At 48.2% G+C, this 17,109-nt stretch overlaps 1 protein-coding gene across 5 annotated transcripts in view; it reads left to right on the plus strand.

The window, feature by feature from the left end:
- Hivep1 (HIVEP zinc finger 1) overlaps window positions 1-17,109 on the plus strand; it is a 136,380-nt gene that overhangs the window by 96,950 nt on the left and 22,321 nt on the right. For all 5 annotated transcript variants that reach the window (XM_076859198.2, XM_076859200.1, XM_076859201.1 and 2 more), the window contains exons 4-5: window positions 7,896-13,828; window positions 16,925-17,058. In XM_076859198.2, coding sequence (XP_076715313.1) covers window positions 7,896-13,828; window positions 16,925-17,058 — 6,067 coding nt within the window. The remainder of the gene's footprint in view (window positions 1-7,895; window positions 13,829-16,924; window positions 17,059-17,109) is intronic.

The raw sequence follows: 17,109 nt of genomic DNA on the forward strand, positions 1-17,109 counted from the left end.
TAGGAATTTTTCATTTGTGTTATCATTATAGAGTATTTCCATTATATTTTCTGACAAATTATTTTTGGTATAAGGGAAAAGATGAATGTGTTTTTGGCACACAGATACCTGACTAAGCACTTGTTAGATTAAATAGATTTTCAGTTCTTTCTTTTTCATTTTGTAGGAGACCATGATCAGAAAATAAAGCTTTTTTCTTGCTTACCCTCATTCCTGCCTCATTTCTGTTCATCCTGTCACTCCTTGGCTAGACGGCCTGCGCAGTGTTTGCACGTGGCTCTGATTCTCCATCCACCTCTTTCCCGGGGTCCAGGGGTTCCAGTGTTGCCTGTCATTGGCATCAGGCATCAGGCAAATGTTCCTTATCACGTTCCCTAGTTTTCTAATTTTGTTTTGATTTTTCATTGACATGAGGCTTTTGAATGTGCAGTTTTGTTCTCTCTTTTCTGTGTTTTTTTTCTCCTTGTGTTTCTCATTTGGTAATTTTTATTGATCCATCTGGAGTTTCATTGAGTCTTCTACTGAATCTATCCAGGGTCTTCTTTATCTCTGTTACACTTTTATTTCTGTCACTCTCATTTGACCCTCTTCTCCAGTGAAATTCCCATTTGTGTTTCATGTTTTGCACCTTTCTTTCAGGATCCTTTAGCCTATTATTATCGTAATTCCCTGTCTGAGAATTTCAGCATCTGGATCGCGTCACAGTCTGGGGGTCTGCGTGTGTGGGTCACTTTGCCTCTTGACAGGGGGCTGGTTTTCCTATCTGTGTGTGCGCATGTGTGCCTTGAATTGTGTATTGAATTCTAGTTCTTAACAGTAGACACTGACTTGAGTACTTTCTAACAGCTGGAAACGGGCGCTGTTCTGCCACCTCAGCGGGAAGGGAGATGAACTGGGTTTGGATTTTCAGCCCATTGCCCTGTCTTCTGATTCTTCTTGGTGTTCGTCTCCTTGCTGGCTCTCAGCAGCTGTGCATCTTCTGTCCGTCCACCGCTGTTGGTTCTCCTCAGTGCCCGACTTCTGGTTCAAGAGGGAGGTTGCTTTTCTCCGGTCCAGCCCCAGCCTGGGCAGCTCCTGTGTTTGCAGCCCCTTCCCCACCCCCACCGGCCCGTTTCCTGTCCTCCTCCCTCAGCTTCAGGGGCTCCACCTCTGCCCTGTGCTGGTTTCCTGACAGGTCAGTGCTTCAGGCTTTTTGCTCCATGTGGGAGAAGCGTCCTGAAGGCAGGGCTGGCTTCATGCCTTTTCCTGCATACCCAGACACCAGAGGTCACTTCTCCTGTCGCCTGTCCTGCCCGCACAGGAGCAGCTGACACAGGCACAGAAGAGTGTGGGAGTGGAAGGGGACTCGCGAGTCTGAGGCCCACTCTTCCAGCCCATGCTGACCTCCGACAGCTGGGACGGCTCAGAGGGCACTTCTCACTCGTCGGCACGGCTGCCACGTCTCCCCCTGTGCTCTGTGCCAGCTAAGCCGGTCCATGCATCCTGTGTTGGAGTTCAGACTATGTGTCTACCCTGTGGGACCCACACTTTCTGATGGGCTCAAGAGAGACGCCGTTTCCTTAGGGTAGGAACGACATTCTTCAAGTTGATACATTTTGAAGTCGATTCAACTGTTATTTTTATTTTTTAAAATAATGATGTTGGGTTTTTTTGTTTTGTTGTTTTTTGGTTTGGGAGTACCCAGGATTAAATTCAGGGGCATTTGACCACCGAGTCACATCCCCACCCTATTTTGTATTTTACTTAGAAACAGAGTCTCACTGAGTTGCTTAGCACCTCTCTTTTGCTGAGGCTGGCTTTGAACTCGCAATCCTCCTGCCTCAGCCTCCTGAGCCACTGGGATTACAGGTGTGCGTCACTGGGCCCAACAGGATGTTGACTTTTATCATGTATCATCCACCCTTACTCAAAATGGTCATATGACTTTCCAATTTGAATTCTTATGTGATGGATTGTAAATCAGTAGACTGCCCAATATAATTTGCCCCTTAATCTCTCTATGTCAGTAATTCTTAGGTTAACAAATATATCTTGAGCACTTTTTAAGAGCTGGGTATGTAAAGGTGAAGTTCTTATAGCCCCTGTATTCTGATTAAGAGATAGACAAAGACGTAAATAGATAAACAGGTGTTTCCGCTTGTGATCATAAGCAAGGCCGTGGGCACACAGGGGCCAGTTGGGACCACTCGAGGCTGCGTGGAGGAGCAGCCCGGGGAGTGGTGGTGCAGTGACTTGAGGGTCGACAGGAGCCAGGCCCCGACTTGAGATAGGGAGGGCTTCTGAGGAGAGGGCAGGTGCAGCCCCCGTGGTAAGAAGGCGTTGGCCATCTAGCCCTCAGGCTGGGACAGCCAATGGGGGAATGGACCACGGGCGGTGACCTTGCAGGCTTGGCTGGAGGTGTTCTCATTGTGCTCCTGGAGGATTGGCAGTGCGTTAGAGTGCTTCTTGTTCTTGCTCAGTGAGTCCCAGTCTCTGCCCAGGGTTCAAGGCTGAGCCCCCTCCTCCTACCATCCTTTTCCAGTTGCTCTCCCACTGCTAGTGTGCAAATGGCAAGGTCCACCCATGTCCCTGTGTGCATCTTGGGTACCTTGTCTGTGCTGTTCCTTATCTTGCAAGTCCTTGCCTCTGCCCTTGCGGCAGGCTCGACCCAGGTGTGCTGCTTCCAAGAAAGTGGTCCCAGATGCTCTTGGCCCCCATCACAGTGGGCTGCCACACCCCTGTGGTGGCTTCCCAACGGCACCTGTTTAGTGCACCTTAGTTTATTCATTGTTGGTTTGCATCTTCAGTCCCCGTCTTTTTGCTTTTTGTGTCCTCTGGAGACTCACCCAACCTCCCCTGGTGCCACAGAAGTCTCCCCTTAACCTTCTCCCCGACACCGACGTCTGGTCTCTTTCACTCCTTCCCAGCCAGATTCCCAGGAAGTGGTCGGTGTTGGCTGGCCTGGGCTTCCCTCTCCTCCTCCGTCCTTCCCTGTGTCTGTGCTGACATTGACCCCTGCCTGGGCCTCTGACACTGCTCTCAGAGATACCCACGTCCTGCCAGTGCCCAGACCCACCAGGGCCGTGTGTGAGCTCTTGTCCGTTTCCATCCTGTGGATCTGAATGCAGTGCTGGACACGGTGGGCACATCTTCTGTCTTAAAATCAGCTGCTCCCTGACTTCTGGGCGCTTCACTAGCACACGTTTTCTAGGCAGTCTCTGACTCCCCAGCCCTCCTTCCTTCTCCTCTGCAGCACACCTTCAGGGCACGAGTGCCTGGGCTTCTGTCAGTCACTGTGACAAAACCAGCCTGACTGTGCATTCGCAGGACTGTGCCTTGGCCCAGACCTCTCTCAAGGAAAGACAGAGCATGCGTGTATACTTCATGCTTCATAATTTTCAGATTGCTGTGTAAACTTGGTAGTTATTTCCAACGGTTGTGTAATGTCATGGTAAGTGACTGTGCCATAATGAGCCCGACCATTTTCCTATTGAAAATTACTTGTCCTGAATTTCCACTTACGGTGTACGATTCCACACACATGTATTGATTTGGAGGTTTGGTGGAATGGAAAGCAGAGAACTATTTTCCCTCTCAAACTAGCTTGGCATTCCCACATAAGGCAGAGACTTCGCAGCATCTTTGGCTTCCTCAAGTCAGCTAAGAGGCTCCCGTCACTCTCCGAGTTCTGGGCAAACTACTGATAAAGCTGGTCATGCTCCGTGCCCCACCTCAGCTCTCGATTCCCTGACTCCAGCTGCTCTGCACTGCTAGAGGAGAAGTACTCCCTATGTCCCCGGGGCCTGAGGGTTCTAAAGGTCTTCACACTGTGTATCTGAGTAAATTTGAAGAAAGCCTTGCCTTGAGTCCAAGCAGGGTTCACCCCACCTTGAGCTGCAGCTTCCCTACCTGCTGCCCACCTTAAGAGTGTTCTTTGTCACTCCTGGCAACCCAGAGGCTTCCTGAGCCAGGGACCGTGCTGCTTCTTGATCTGTGGTCATCTGGCGTGGCCCTGGGACCAGTGAGCAGTGCTGTTGTCCACTCTGTGTTGCTTTTCTCCTCAGAAGTGAGAGTGCACACCATCAGGCTGTGGAGGGAGCCTAGGAACTTGGGCCTATGTTTCCCTAGCTTTTCTGCTCTGGAAGCCCCGGCTTTGGGGGCTCTACAAACCCCAAAAGTTTGTAATTCTGAAGGTGGCAACACTGCCAGTTTGATCCCTTTCTTGGGTGATTTGCATCTGCTGAAGGAGCCTGTGTTTGGGTTTTTGACCTGTTTGTGCCTCATCTCTGCCTGTTGTTCAGCCACACTGGTGAGGACACCTGCAGCAGCTGGCCGACTTGCTTTTGAATCCTTCCCTTTCCTTTCCAGTTAGACTGCACATTACCCCTGTGTAAGCAAAGGGGTTGCTTCATCCCCGATGTGCACCAAGCACATCCGGCGTTGATGGGTAAAAAGCCCGTGTTTTGGAATCATGGCGTGGTTGGGAGCAGCATCCTTGCTGAGCAGCCTGTGCACGGGCTGGGGGGTGGTGAGCACAGTAAACAGCCACCATCTTGGCATCCTGGCACTGTGTCCACACTCGTCTCAGGGTCTTCCTTTGTTTCTCTTTGCTCACACTAATATATTTCCCCCACAGTCCACAAAGCAACAGGTTGCCTTTAGAACTGGAAAAGTGCAGACACAAAGGCAGCAGCTGTTCCTCTTCAGCCCCACACCAGTTGCATTTGTGCCTCGGGTGCCCTGAACTCCAGGGCGGGTGACTGGGCCAGGTGTTGTGAATGGAGCTGCCGAGTGTGATGGCCACACCAAGGCTTGTTGCCCATGAGTGATAGTCCCTCCAGCCACTCTTAAATCGATTTGAAATTAATCAAGATTCAGGTGAGTTTTTAAAACACCATTCTTTAAAAACCCAAGGGTCTACCACCTTCTACTGTAGAACATTGGTACCCAAGAGAGAGGTTTGTCTTTAATTTCTAGCCAGATGACAAGACACCCACTTTGAGCACTGCAGTGAGAATCAAGAGGTGCCCCACTCCACCTCTGAATGGCAGGGTGATGCTCACCCACGTGGGCCTGGCCCCTTCCTCTGATTAAAGCTCTCAAACCTGTACCATCCTCTCCGGTCCCAACACCCCTGACAGGCATCTCAGAATTGAGATGGTGATCCAAGGTCTAGAGTCACCCTACCACCTCCTTCCTCCCAAGCACCCATAGTGGAGGGGCTTTATCCCTGAACAAGGAGAGAGACTTCGTTAAGCAGAAGAGACCCAAGAAAACCCTGGAAGAAGGAACACAAGCCAGAAAAGACATGTTCTCAGTTGAATGCCGTACCCTTGACGTTCCTGTTATCTCAGGCAATGGAAAATCCTGGAGAAAATGAAAGACTAAAAACTCAGCCTTAAAGAAAGTAATGCCCAGAAGCACAAGTGTCTTTTAAGCACAAAACTTAATGAGCTCATAAATTTATTAACGTAAGAGCGCAAACTTCCTCTGAGACAATAAAATGAGATGGGAAATATGGAACTAAGAGAATAAAATGAGACTAGAACATCCAAAACCAATAAATTTGAAGCAGTAAAGAGTTTAATGGCCTGAAAATACAGCTTTAGAATTTAGAGAAGAAAAACAGAGAGAGAGAGGAAAGAAGTTCAAACAATCCTAAAGGTGATCCAGGATAACATAATTGAATTGCCTAAAGAAAAGAACCTTATTCCAAAAAAAAGAAGAAAAAAAAAACCCAGAAAATATATATGAAGATGTAATAGATGAAAAGTTTCTCATCCCTGAGTTGTCAGAAGGCAAAGGGTATATGCAGCATTTGAAGGGAGAATTGTCATAATCACACCAGTCAAGGGTTAAGATCCACACAGAGAACTAAGAATACACAACTGTGCGAATAGGACTGAAATGTTAGGAACTTTGAAAAATAAGAGATGAGTCTGTATCTAAAACTGAAATATGCAGCTAAAAAAATTCTACTTAAGGGCTGGGGGGATATAGCTCAGTTGGTAGAATGCTTGCCTCACATGCATAAGGCCCTGGGTTCAGTCCCCAGCACTACACACATATACGCGCGTGTGCGCGCACATACACACACACACACACAAATTCTACTTAAAATATCTGTTTAGATCTAATTCTTAACTCAAGGGGTATTTTTTGGAAATAGTATCTCTTAAATTTCTTATATGGAAATATGGATAATTCCTTTATTTTCACTTCAGCTTCATTTTAAGTACAAAATTAAATTTTATTCTTTAATAGCTACTTCTAAAAATGAAAGCTTATTCCAGAAAATTATGTGAAACATAGTAGAATACTCATGTGCCCCAGCGAGGACTCTGGTTGAACAGGTCCTGCGTGGGCCTCTGCATGGCAGGTGTAAGTCTGTGGTGTGTCTGCGCCAGCTGCCCCACCGCAGGGCCTCACGTTGCTCTAGCTGTGTTCTTAGCCTGGTGGCGTCCACTTTGGTGACCACCTGCCTCCTGACTTTCTGAAGATGAATGGAGAAGCAGCTCACCCTTCGTGGTGATTATCATTTTTCATGTCCCCCATGCCTGGTGGCATTGATGAGTGACATAAAGCCATCACTGCATCGTGAGGAAGGAAAACCAGCAGGAAGATGTTATTTCATGAAAGAGTGGACTGAGCAAGGAAAATGTTGTCTCAACATCATTTTTAAAGATTAAAGAGTTCAGAAAATAATAATTTTCCTGTTACGCCTTAGCTGAAACATTATAGTCATGAGGACCTTCTGAGTGTGGTGGGTAAATAATGTCTATAGTGGAAGAGGACTTTTTTTTATTAACTCATAATTGAGGGCACAAAAACTGATGTTGCAATATGACTAAATTATTTTATGCAGATTTTTACCCACAATAAATGCAAAGTAGTTAATACAGTATAGACATTTTGGTCTAATATGAATTTCAGAGATGTGCATTACAAGAGCTACTTGAAAATAACGAAGGATTAAAGTATTTGGCTTTTTTACCAGTAAGTAATATATAATTGAATAAATTTTCCTTCTGTTCCCAAGGATCCAACAAATGGAAACAAAACTAAATTAGGACAAGTGATTAATTATTGCTCAAAGATATAATAGTTGACAGAGGTGGTGGGTGGCTGATGCCACTTAAAAGATGATTATTTCCAGCACAGCTAGAAATGAGGATGGTTTCATCTCCTCTCTCCTGCAGTAAGTCTCACCTGTCTGCTTGCCTGCCTTCCTACCTATCAGTGATGACAAAAACATAGTCAGTGAATATTTTATTCAGTTAAAATGGCAGTGGTGACTGTTTTTTCTTTTTTACCAAAGGCCATTGCAACTTTATTGTTCTTTAATTTTGTTAATGAGAAACCCTAAAAAGTGGATTATTTTACTTTCTCAATTTTCTCTGTGTTGATGTAACTGCTGTGTTAGCAGTAAGTACTCATGACTGACCAGGTGATGTATCTTGACCGTCCCAGGTGTGTTCATTCTAGAAGTTACCAGAGGGCAGCCCTTGTTCTCGTAAGAGCATCAGTGTTGCACGGGTGGAACCTGCTGAAAAGTGGGCTTCAAAAGCTCCTTCATGTGACGTGCCCAGCACAAAAGGCCAACTTCCTCCTCATTTGGCAACACTTCTCAGACTGTGGAGTTGGCAGAACTCGGCTCCAGAATGAAGTAGGAGGATCTTGGTCCAGGGCCTGGGCTTCTCTGGAAAGGAGAGTTTGATTAGCAGTATTCTTAACATTGCCAGGACTTTAGAATGCAATTTTATATAAGTTGTCTTTACTTAAGTAAACTACCGCCTTACTATAGCACCCTCATCATGGTGATCTTAAATTTGTTTAAACACGCACACATGCACACACACAAGCAGTTGGTGTATGTACAATTTTACCATTTGGTTTCTTTTCTTCTTTTTCAACAGAAATTCTAGAAGCAGGTGTTAAAGGATCTTCGGAATCTCTGAAAGGTGTGAAAAGGAAAAAGATTGTTGCTGAGAATCACCTGAAAAAAATACCAAAATCCCCCCTGAGAAATCCTCTGCAGGCAAAACATAAACAGAATACCGAAGACTCGTCTTTTGCAGTTCAGAGTGTGTCAGAATCTCACAAGAAGCCGAATTCTGTTCCTGTAAGAAATGGGAAGCTGTTCACCAGACAGAACGGAGAGGCGCCTGCCCTGACTGCGGAGGCCTCCAAACCCGGGGGCTCCGTCTCCCCCGAGAAACCCTCGTTTCTGCAGCGCCCAGCGGAGCTGCGGAGATGGAGATCGGAAGGCGCGGACCCCGCCAAGCACAGTGTGCTGCCTGAGAACTGGGACTCGGGTTCTCTGTCCAGTAAAACCAGGACTGACAGCAGTGAATGTATCTCTCCTCACCGCACCTCGCCCCCCGCATACGCCAACACCGCATTTGATGTCTTACTGAAAGCAATGGAGCCAGAACTGAGCACCTTGTCACAAAAGGGCTCGTCTTGTGCAATTAAGACAGAAAAACTGAGACCAAATAAAACTGTACGATCCCCATCTAAATTAAAAAACAGTTCAGCGAGTGCCCCAAATCAGACTCCACCAGAACCCGTTGCCGAGCCGCAGCGTCCTCCCAGTACCTCATACACAGTGCATGTCTCTGCTCCTCAGAAGAATGAGCAAGTAGCAGTTCAGTCGGTTTCTCATCTGGATAATCAGCGGGAACACTTTGTTTCCAAACCTAATCAACACAGTCAGCAGCTCCCCGGGCACTCGGGTTTCGCAGGACCACTGACGAGTCTGCAAAGTCAAGAGAACGGCAAACATGAACAGGTGTATAACTCGGCAGTGACATCAGCCACAGGTCTCATTTCTCCTTCCAGTAGAACTCAGGTCACTCCTCCAAACCAGCAAGTGGATTCTGCTTCACCTTTGTCAATAAGTGCAGCCAATTCCACACAGTTGCCCCCTGCGCCAATTTATAACTCAACTCACGTTGCCTCTGTTGTTAATCAAAGCGTAGAACAAATGTACAATCATCTTCTGAAAGATCAGAAGCCAAAAAAGCAAGGAAAATATATTTGTGAGTATTGCAATAGAGCTTGTGCAAAGCCTAGTGTGCTTTTAAAGCATATCCGCTCCCACACAGGAGAGCGGCCCTATCCCTGCGTGACTTGTGGATTTTCATTTAAGACTAAAAGCAATCTGTATAAGCACAAAAAATCCCACGCACATACTATCAAACTGGGCCTCGTCTTGCAACCAGATGCTGGTGGTTTGTTCTTGTCCCAGGAGTCCCCCAAAGCACTTAGTATCCATTCAGATGCAGAAGACAGTGCAGAGAGTGAGGAAGAGGCCGCTGCTGAAGGAAGACAGAATGAGCCGGGGGCCATGGACTTGCAGCCTGCGCAGATAATGAAGAGGTCATCAAATCCTGAAGCCTTTCCAAAATCAAGTTCCATTCTAAGCAATCCAGATCAGGTGGCAGGTGACTTTTCACCACAGGACCCATCTTCAGAATCACAAGCCGTGACAGAGTTTCCAAAAGTTGTGGTCCACCCTATCAGCGTGTCCCCATCCAGAACCGACAGCTCGCAGGTTGTCAGTGCCAAGCCCGAGCTTCCTAGTGCACACAGACAGAAGGACCTTCAGATAACAAAGGCACTGTCACAGTCTGCCACTGTGACCTCCCTAGAGACTGAGGAGAAGTCCCGACAGAAAGGGGACACAGGTCAGCTGGAAGGGAAACAGGACTCCCATGGTGGAGGAGCGGCCCACGCCCAGCTGCAGAGGCAGCAGGCCACCGATCACTCCCAAGAGCAGCAAGGAAAGCTGCTGCTAAGCCCTCGCAGTTTAGGAAGCACAGATTCTGGCTACTTCTCACGATCTGAAAGTGCGGATCAAACAGTGAACCCACCCACTCCCTTTGCCAGAACCTTCCCCACCACCGAGCAAGACTCTGCTAAGAGTAATGGGCCCTCTGCACCAAGACTCAGTACACCAGCACCCTCCGCGCTGTCGACAGGGGAAAAGCCACCGCTCGTACCTGGTCAGATGCGCCCGCCCTTGGCCACCAAGACCCTGGAGGAACGGATCTCAAAGCTCATCTCAGACAATGAAGCCTTGGTGGACGATAAGCAGCTGGACAGCGTGAAGCCACGGAGGACCTCTCTCTCCAGACGGGGGAGCATCGATTCCCCCAAGTCATACATATTTAAAGATTCTTTCCAGTTTGACCTGAAGCCGATGGGACGGCGGACGAGCTCCAGCTCTGACATACCCAAGTCCCCGTTCACCCCGACCGACAAGTCCAAACAGGTGTTCCTCCTGTCCGTCCCTTCCCTCGACTGCTTGCCTATCACAAGAAGCAACTCCATGCCGACCACAGGCTGCTCGGCAGTCCCTCCGAATGTGATCCCTCCCCCGCACCCACTGAGAGGAAGCCAGTCATTTGATGACAAAATTGGCGCTTTCTACGACGACGTCTTCGTCCCGGGACCTAACTCTTCTGTGCCACCAAGTGGACATCCTCGCACTCTCGTCAGGCAGGTAGCAGTGGAAGACTCTTCAGCCACTGAAAACCACCTTCTCGGCCCCAGCCAGTCCTTGGATGAGGGCCACCAGGGAGGCCATGCCACCACGGAACCTGTGTCGGCCCGCGGCAAGACCTCGGCACCGGGCTCCCATCTGGAGAAAAAGAAGTCTCATCAGGGCCGAGGGACCATGTTTGAGTGTGAAACCTGTAGAAACAGGTACAGGAAGCTGGAAAATTTCGAAAACCATAAAAAATTCTACTGTTCAGAGTTACACGGGCCCAAAACAAAGGTCGCCGTGCGGGAGCCCGAGCACGGCCCCCTGGGGAGCAGCGCGCAGCCGCAGGTTCTCCACTACAGGGTCGCAGGCTCCTCGGGCGTCTGGGAACAGACGCCGCAGATAAGGAAAAGGAGGAAAATGAAAAGTGTTGGAGACGAGGAGGAGCTTCCACAGAACGAAAGCGGAACTTCCCCCCAAAGCTCTGAAGCCCTACAGTTTCAGAACGCCCTGGGCCCCGTCCCCAGCCTGTCTAAACCCTCTGTCGCCGGATCAGGGGACCAGCAGCACCGACACGTGCAGCTGCAGAACTCCCAGGTGCAGCTGGGAGTCACCAGGGGCCCTGAGCAGACCGTGGACCCAAAGCAACAGATAAGTGTGGCTGCCCAGGACCGGGTGGAGGTGAAGAGGCAAGGGGCTGGCATCTCCGTCATCCAGCACACCAACTCCCTGAGCAGACCCAGTTCCTTTGACAAAGTCGAGCCCTTCGAAGGAGCTTCCACAGTTTCTTTCCAGGAGCTGAGCAGAACTGGGAAGCTTGGGTCTCTGAAAGTAGTAGGGATCTCCCCAGAGGACACATCACAGCCTCACCAGCCTCCGCTGTCAGAAGCTGTCAGAGGAGAGCCATGGGAGAGCTCCAGAAAGATGCCAAGCGAGCGGCATGTGCTGGGACAGCCCTCGAGACTTGTCCGACAGCACAACATCCAGGTGCCAGAGATTCTGGTCACGGAAGAGCCAGATCGGGACCTGGATGCCCAAGGTCACGATCAAGAAAAATCTGAGAAGTTCAGCTGGCCTCAGCGTAGTGAGACCTTGTCAAAGCTGCCAACCGAGAAACTGCCACCCAAAAAGAAGAGGCTCCGTCTGGCCGAGATTGAGCATTCCTCCACTGAATCCAGCTTCGACTCCACTCTCTCCCGGAGCCTAAGCAGGGAGAGCAGTTTATCCCACGCGTCAAGCTTCTCAGCCTCCTTAGACATAGAAGACATCTCTAAGACAGAGGCTTCACCAAAAATTGACTTTCCAAATAAAGCAGAGTTTCTTTTGATTCCACCTGGCTCAAATACGCTGAATGTTCCCGGAAGCCACCGGGAAATGAGGCGGGCTGCATCCGAACAGATCAGCTGCATGCAGACATCCATGGAGGTCTCCAGCTTCAGAAGTAAGTCATTCGACTGTGGCAGCATCACACCAACCCAGATGACACCGCTTGCTGAGTCACAGCCTTCAACCCCCACCTCTGGCGCTGGGGTCACCGGACACGTGCCTCTCTTAGAAAGAAGGAGAGGCCCACTGATCCGGCAGATATCTTTAAACATAGCTCCAGAGAGTCTTCTGCCTCCAGTGAACCCACCATCTTTCCAAAATACTGCTCTGCCCAACGTGAGCTCAGGGCTATTTCAGGGTCCTCCACTCCCTAATACACCTTTGGGCGAGTTTTCTACAAATACTTTGCACTCCCAGACGCAAGCTAAGGATCTGCGGACAGAAGCACCAAGCTCCAGCTCTACTAACATTTTTCCTGTCCAACAGCTTTTTGGTGTCAACTTGTTGAACCAAACCCATACACCTCTTGGCCAGCAGAACGCACAGCTGCCTCTGCAGGTGTCTGAGCAGGGTGACACACCAGGTGCACAATCCACTTCATGTGTGTCTTCTCAAAGCAAGGATTGTTTTGCTCCCAAGTACCAGTTGCAGTGCCAGGTTTTCACCTCAAGCCAGTCTTGCTCCTCTAATCCCGCACATCCTTCCCCGAATCCACTTCTTTCAGATCCAGACAGAGCAGAAAGTTGTGCAACTTCAGTGGCATTGCCAATCAAATTAGTGGATCCCCTGTGTAATTCATGTCCTCTGCCACTGCCGGAGATCGGGCCACCAGGCAGGCAGGTGCACCACGTGCCATCCTCATTCATGCTGCCCGTGCGTCTGCAGAGCGATGTCCCCACGTACTGTCTTGCCACTGTGATCCCTCTGCCACAAATCCTAGTGACCCAGGATCTGTGCAGCACGCCAGTTCGCCAGGCTGATCAAACTATGGTGCCAACCAGGGAAGAACAGGATTCTGTGCCACAGTCACAGAGAGCTCACCAGAATGCTTTGCCAAACCCAGAGAAAGAGCTTGTTCGCAAAAATATTTTTTCAGAGTTCAGCCAAAATTCTCACTCTGAATCCTTGCCGGTCACTCAGAAAATGTCTGTTGGCAGACTTTCCCCCCAACAAGAATCTTCAGCTTCTAGCAAAAGGATGCTCTCCCCAGCCAATAGTTTAGACATCGCCATGGAAAAGCACCAAAAACGGGCTAAGGATGAAAACGGGGTTGCTTGTGCCACAGATGTTAGGCCCATAGAGCCATTAAGTTCAAGAGCAAATGAGGTTAATAAGCAGAAAAAACCCGTTTTGGTGAGGCAGGTTTGCACTACAGAGCCCCTTGAAGGTGGGATATTGGAACAGGAAGCTTTTTCTAAGCCTGAAACTGGTAGTGAGGCTGTTAATTTGCCAGATGTTTTACCAGCTGATCATTTGTCATCAGGACAATCTAAGTTGGTAGTCACAGAACCTATCAGTGAATTACAGGAATTTGAAAACATCAAGTCATCTGCATCATTAACTCTCACAGTCCAGAAGTCACCTGTCTCTTCAGAAAACAACCTCGTTTCCCCTCTGAAATCTGCCAACAGTAACCAGGAAGGGGAGTCTCCAGGGGCGAAGAGCCAAGGGAACAAAGCGAGTGCTCAAGGGCAGGGTCAGCCGCCAGCCGCCACCCTTCCACTGTTGGGCCCAGCGGATGCACAGCAGCCCTCTTTCCCCAGCCTCAAGACTGCCACCAGCTTCACATGGTGTTACCTGTTAAGACGGAAGTCACTGCCTTTGCCACAGAGTGACCAGAAAACGTCAGCCTACACGGAGTGGACAGTAAGCGACAGTGACCCAAATCCACTTGGTTTGCCTACGAAAGTTGCGCTTTCTCTCCTTAACTCAAAGCAGAAGACTGGAAAATCACTGTACTGCCAAGCAGTGACCACCCGTTCCAGATCAGATGTGTTGGTCTATTCAAGCAAGTGGGAAAGCGACCTAAGCAAGGTACTCAAAGTATGATTTGCCTTCAGATATGGCTTGTGCAAATTAGTTTTATTGATTATCTTACTAAAAGCATTTTCATTTTAAATGACAAGTTGTACTGTATTTATGTAGATATTAAAAGGCAGGGTGTCATACTGCTGAGAGTTATCTGAAGTCCTTTTGGTGATTCTGTCATTTAGGAAAGGGCAACTTTCTCTGGGCACTTTTTGTTCCTCGGTTAATTATGGAATGTGTCTACTTGATTGTCCTTCATTGAGAGTCTCAGTTGGACTTGATCTTTCTCTTCTGTTAAGGTGGTGGTGTCTTTGTTAAGTGAGAGGAGATTAGGCATATGCTCTGATGGGTGTGGATAATCAAGGATAGTCGTATTTTATTGTGAAATGTGAGCAGAGAACTCTTCACACTTGTTCATACTAACTCTCTCCCTCTCCAGGCCCATCCCAGCGCTCCTCCAGAGTAGTTCTCAGAATCAAAAGTCACCAAATAAGTTATATACTTAATAAGTTGACTTTGTCAAGATTTATAATGAAATTTAAGATCATAAAACTACAATTTTAAGTAATTGATGGAATTGGTCTCATTAGAATTATCAGCCTTATGAAATAAGAAAAATCATTTAAGTGATTACGAATAAATCCATAAAGATATCCCATTGCACTCTGGACATTCAGAATTATAGGTGAAGTCATTGACCTCTGCAGATCCCCAAGCATATAATTAATGCAGGTTCTTAAGCATTTACACACCTATCAACAAGAAAGTCCTGCAGTGTCAGCCTCATGACAGAGCGTGCAGTTCCGGAGGAAGGGATCTTGAGTGGTGCCTGCAGGTTGAGGAGGTGTGGATGCTCTGAGGATGACGCTGTCCCGTGGGTCTCAAAAGCAATAGTAAGGAGAATCATTTGGTATGCTTCCAGCAAACAAGAATTACAGAATTTTAATAAATCACTGAAGGACACAGGAGTGAGAAGAACCCTGGTTCATTTAAAGAGCTGCAGAGTCTGGCATGGCCAGAAATTTTGTGAGTTGGAAATGTAGATAAAACCCACAGCACATGCACGATGGTGGAGAAGGAAGTAAAGGAGGGTGCCCCCACCCCTTTGTGGATTTGCTTTCTTGAGTCCTCAGGCTCTGAGGCTGCTGAGTCAGAATCTTACAGGAGACCCAATCATGAGAACTTAAGTAACACTTCATTTGCGTTCTGATGTGCCTATGAAAAAGGGTGCTCCTAGGCTCTGGGTGTAGCTCAGTGGTAGAGCGTGTGTTTAGCAATCCCCAGCATCCCCCATCCCCCAAAACCAACGTCTTCAAGTTCCAGATGTCTTGGAAGAAAGGTCTGGAAGTCCGTAGCCAGACAGGTCTCAGGAAAGAGCTCCAGGTGAGGGTGTTGTGTGGAGAGCCTTTAGTGACCCGTGTGATTGATGAGACTGTTCAGGAAGGTGTGAGGAAGAGCAGAGGGCCTCGCCTGGGTCCTGCGGATCTTATCATTCAAAGGGTTGAGTGTGAAGAGAGTCCAGCCCAAAATGGAGAAATTGTTCATAGAGGAAGAAGGAGCACCAGGAGGAGGAGGACTGCGGCAGCAGGTGTTTCGGAAGTTGCTGGAGGAGAGAGGAGGGAGGAAGGTGAAGGCAGGCAGGAGTGTGTGACCTGAGCTGCGTGGTGTTGACGGAGACTTGAGTCCAAGAGCCGGGGCCTTGGAGGACTGGGCACTGCACCGACTGGTCCTCCAGACCCAAATGTCAGTGTGTCATGATTCGGGGTGGAGAAGGACAGGCGCTAAAGAGCAAAAGGGTTTCCAAGGAAAAACGGAGTCAGGGCATAGGATGGCTGTCGAGCTCACTAAGATAAGCTGAGGATCGTGCGGCCTAACTCATTGGTAATTGGCCAATAGAAGCCAAATTTAATAAAAGATGGGCAAAAGATAAAGGGGAGTTTGGTGTTGAAAGAAAGTAAGAAAGGATTATGGTTAAAAGGATAAAGTCGAGGAAAGAGTGTGCGTCTCATCCACGTTGTGGGAAGCTGGGGCTCACCTGGAGCAGAGGAAAGGAGACGTCTCTTCACCTGGTACCTCCTGGTGAGGGACCTTGCCGGCAGCTTCTCTTTCCTCCCGTCTTTGTAAGAACAGGGCCTGCAGGGGACTTTCCCGAGGCCTGAGACCCTCCTTCCATCCGAACGTCCCCAGCATTTGCCTTCTTTAGGCTCTCTCAGGACCGTGACCTGGCAATGTCACTTTTTACAGGAGGTTGTATAAAAGAAGCCCCTAATTAGAGAGTTTGACACTTGACTTGGAACATGTAACCTAACCCCGAGAGGGTCCTTTCTCCCTGGGATTTGTCCACCCCAGCTGCCTGCCCCACAAGTACTTGGGAGTGCGAGGGCACCTCGTACAGTTGTGCGGAGTCTCTACAGAACCACACGGTGGCATTTCCTGGAGGAAGACCACACATGGCTTGTCACACCAGCAAATCATTTTAGCCTTTGTAACCTTTCCAGAGATCTTTGTCAGGCCCAGTCTGGACATTTGAGCTGACCTGAAATTCAACAGTGACTAGAATTCAGGGAACTTTTGTGAAGACCTGGAGAGGAACCCTGTCTGTGGTCTAAAATAATGGGGGGCGGGGGGCAGGGAGAGTAAGTAACACACTGAGAAACTGAGCTGCCTCCAGTGCACGTAAGGTGAAGGAGAGGAGAGCTAGTGATGTTTCTCGGGGCTGAGACCTCAGGGTACCACACAGCTCTTCTCCATCTCCAAAGAATGAACTCTTTGAGAACCATATTTAAACTGTGTTCTAACTGGTTAGTTAAATACAGAAAAGAAGAAGTTTACTATCAAGTTTATGAAGTGTTAGGTTGGGAGGTTTATTTGGGGGTGTCAAGGACTGTGAGGGGATTTATCCTGAGATGGGTCAGTTTGCTATAGTGCAGACAGACTGGAATCATTAAAGCAAAATGATCTTGAATGTGTTATTTTAGAATGCGTTTCATTAAGATAATTACATGCTCTATACGCTGCCGTGCTTTAATTTCCACTGAACATGACATATGTTTGTGTTTTCAGTTTTATTAAATTAGTTTCTCTTTTTTTTTTCCCTTTCAGAGAGCATTAGGTAATCAAAAGTCCACAGTAGTTGAACTCAGCAATAAAGATGCCTCTGAAATTAACAGTGAGCAAGATAAAGAAAATTCCTTAATCAAAAGTGAACCAAGAAGAATTAAAATATTTGATGGAGGGCAAGTACAAGTTTTACTTCTGAAATGTACATTTAAACTTACTTTTTAAAT

The sequence above is a fragment of the Callospermophilus lateralis genome, chromosome 6 (genome assembly GCF_048772815.1).
Source record: "Callospermophilus lateralis isolate mCalLat2 chromosome 6, mCalLat2.hap1, whole genome shotgun sequence".
Lineage (NCBI taxonomy): Eukaryota > Metazoa > Chordata > Mammalia > Rodentia > Sciuridae > Callospermophilus > Callospermophilus lateralis.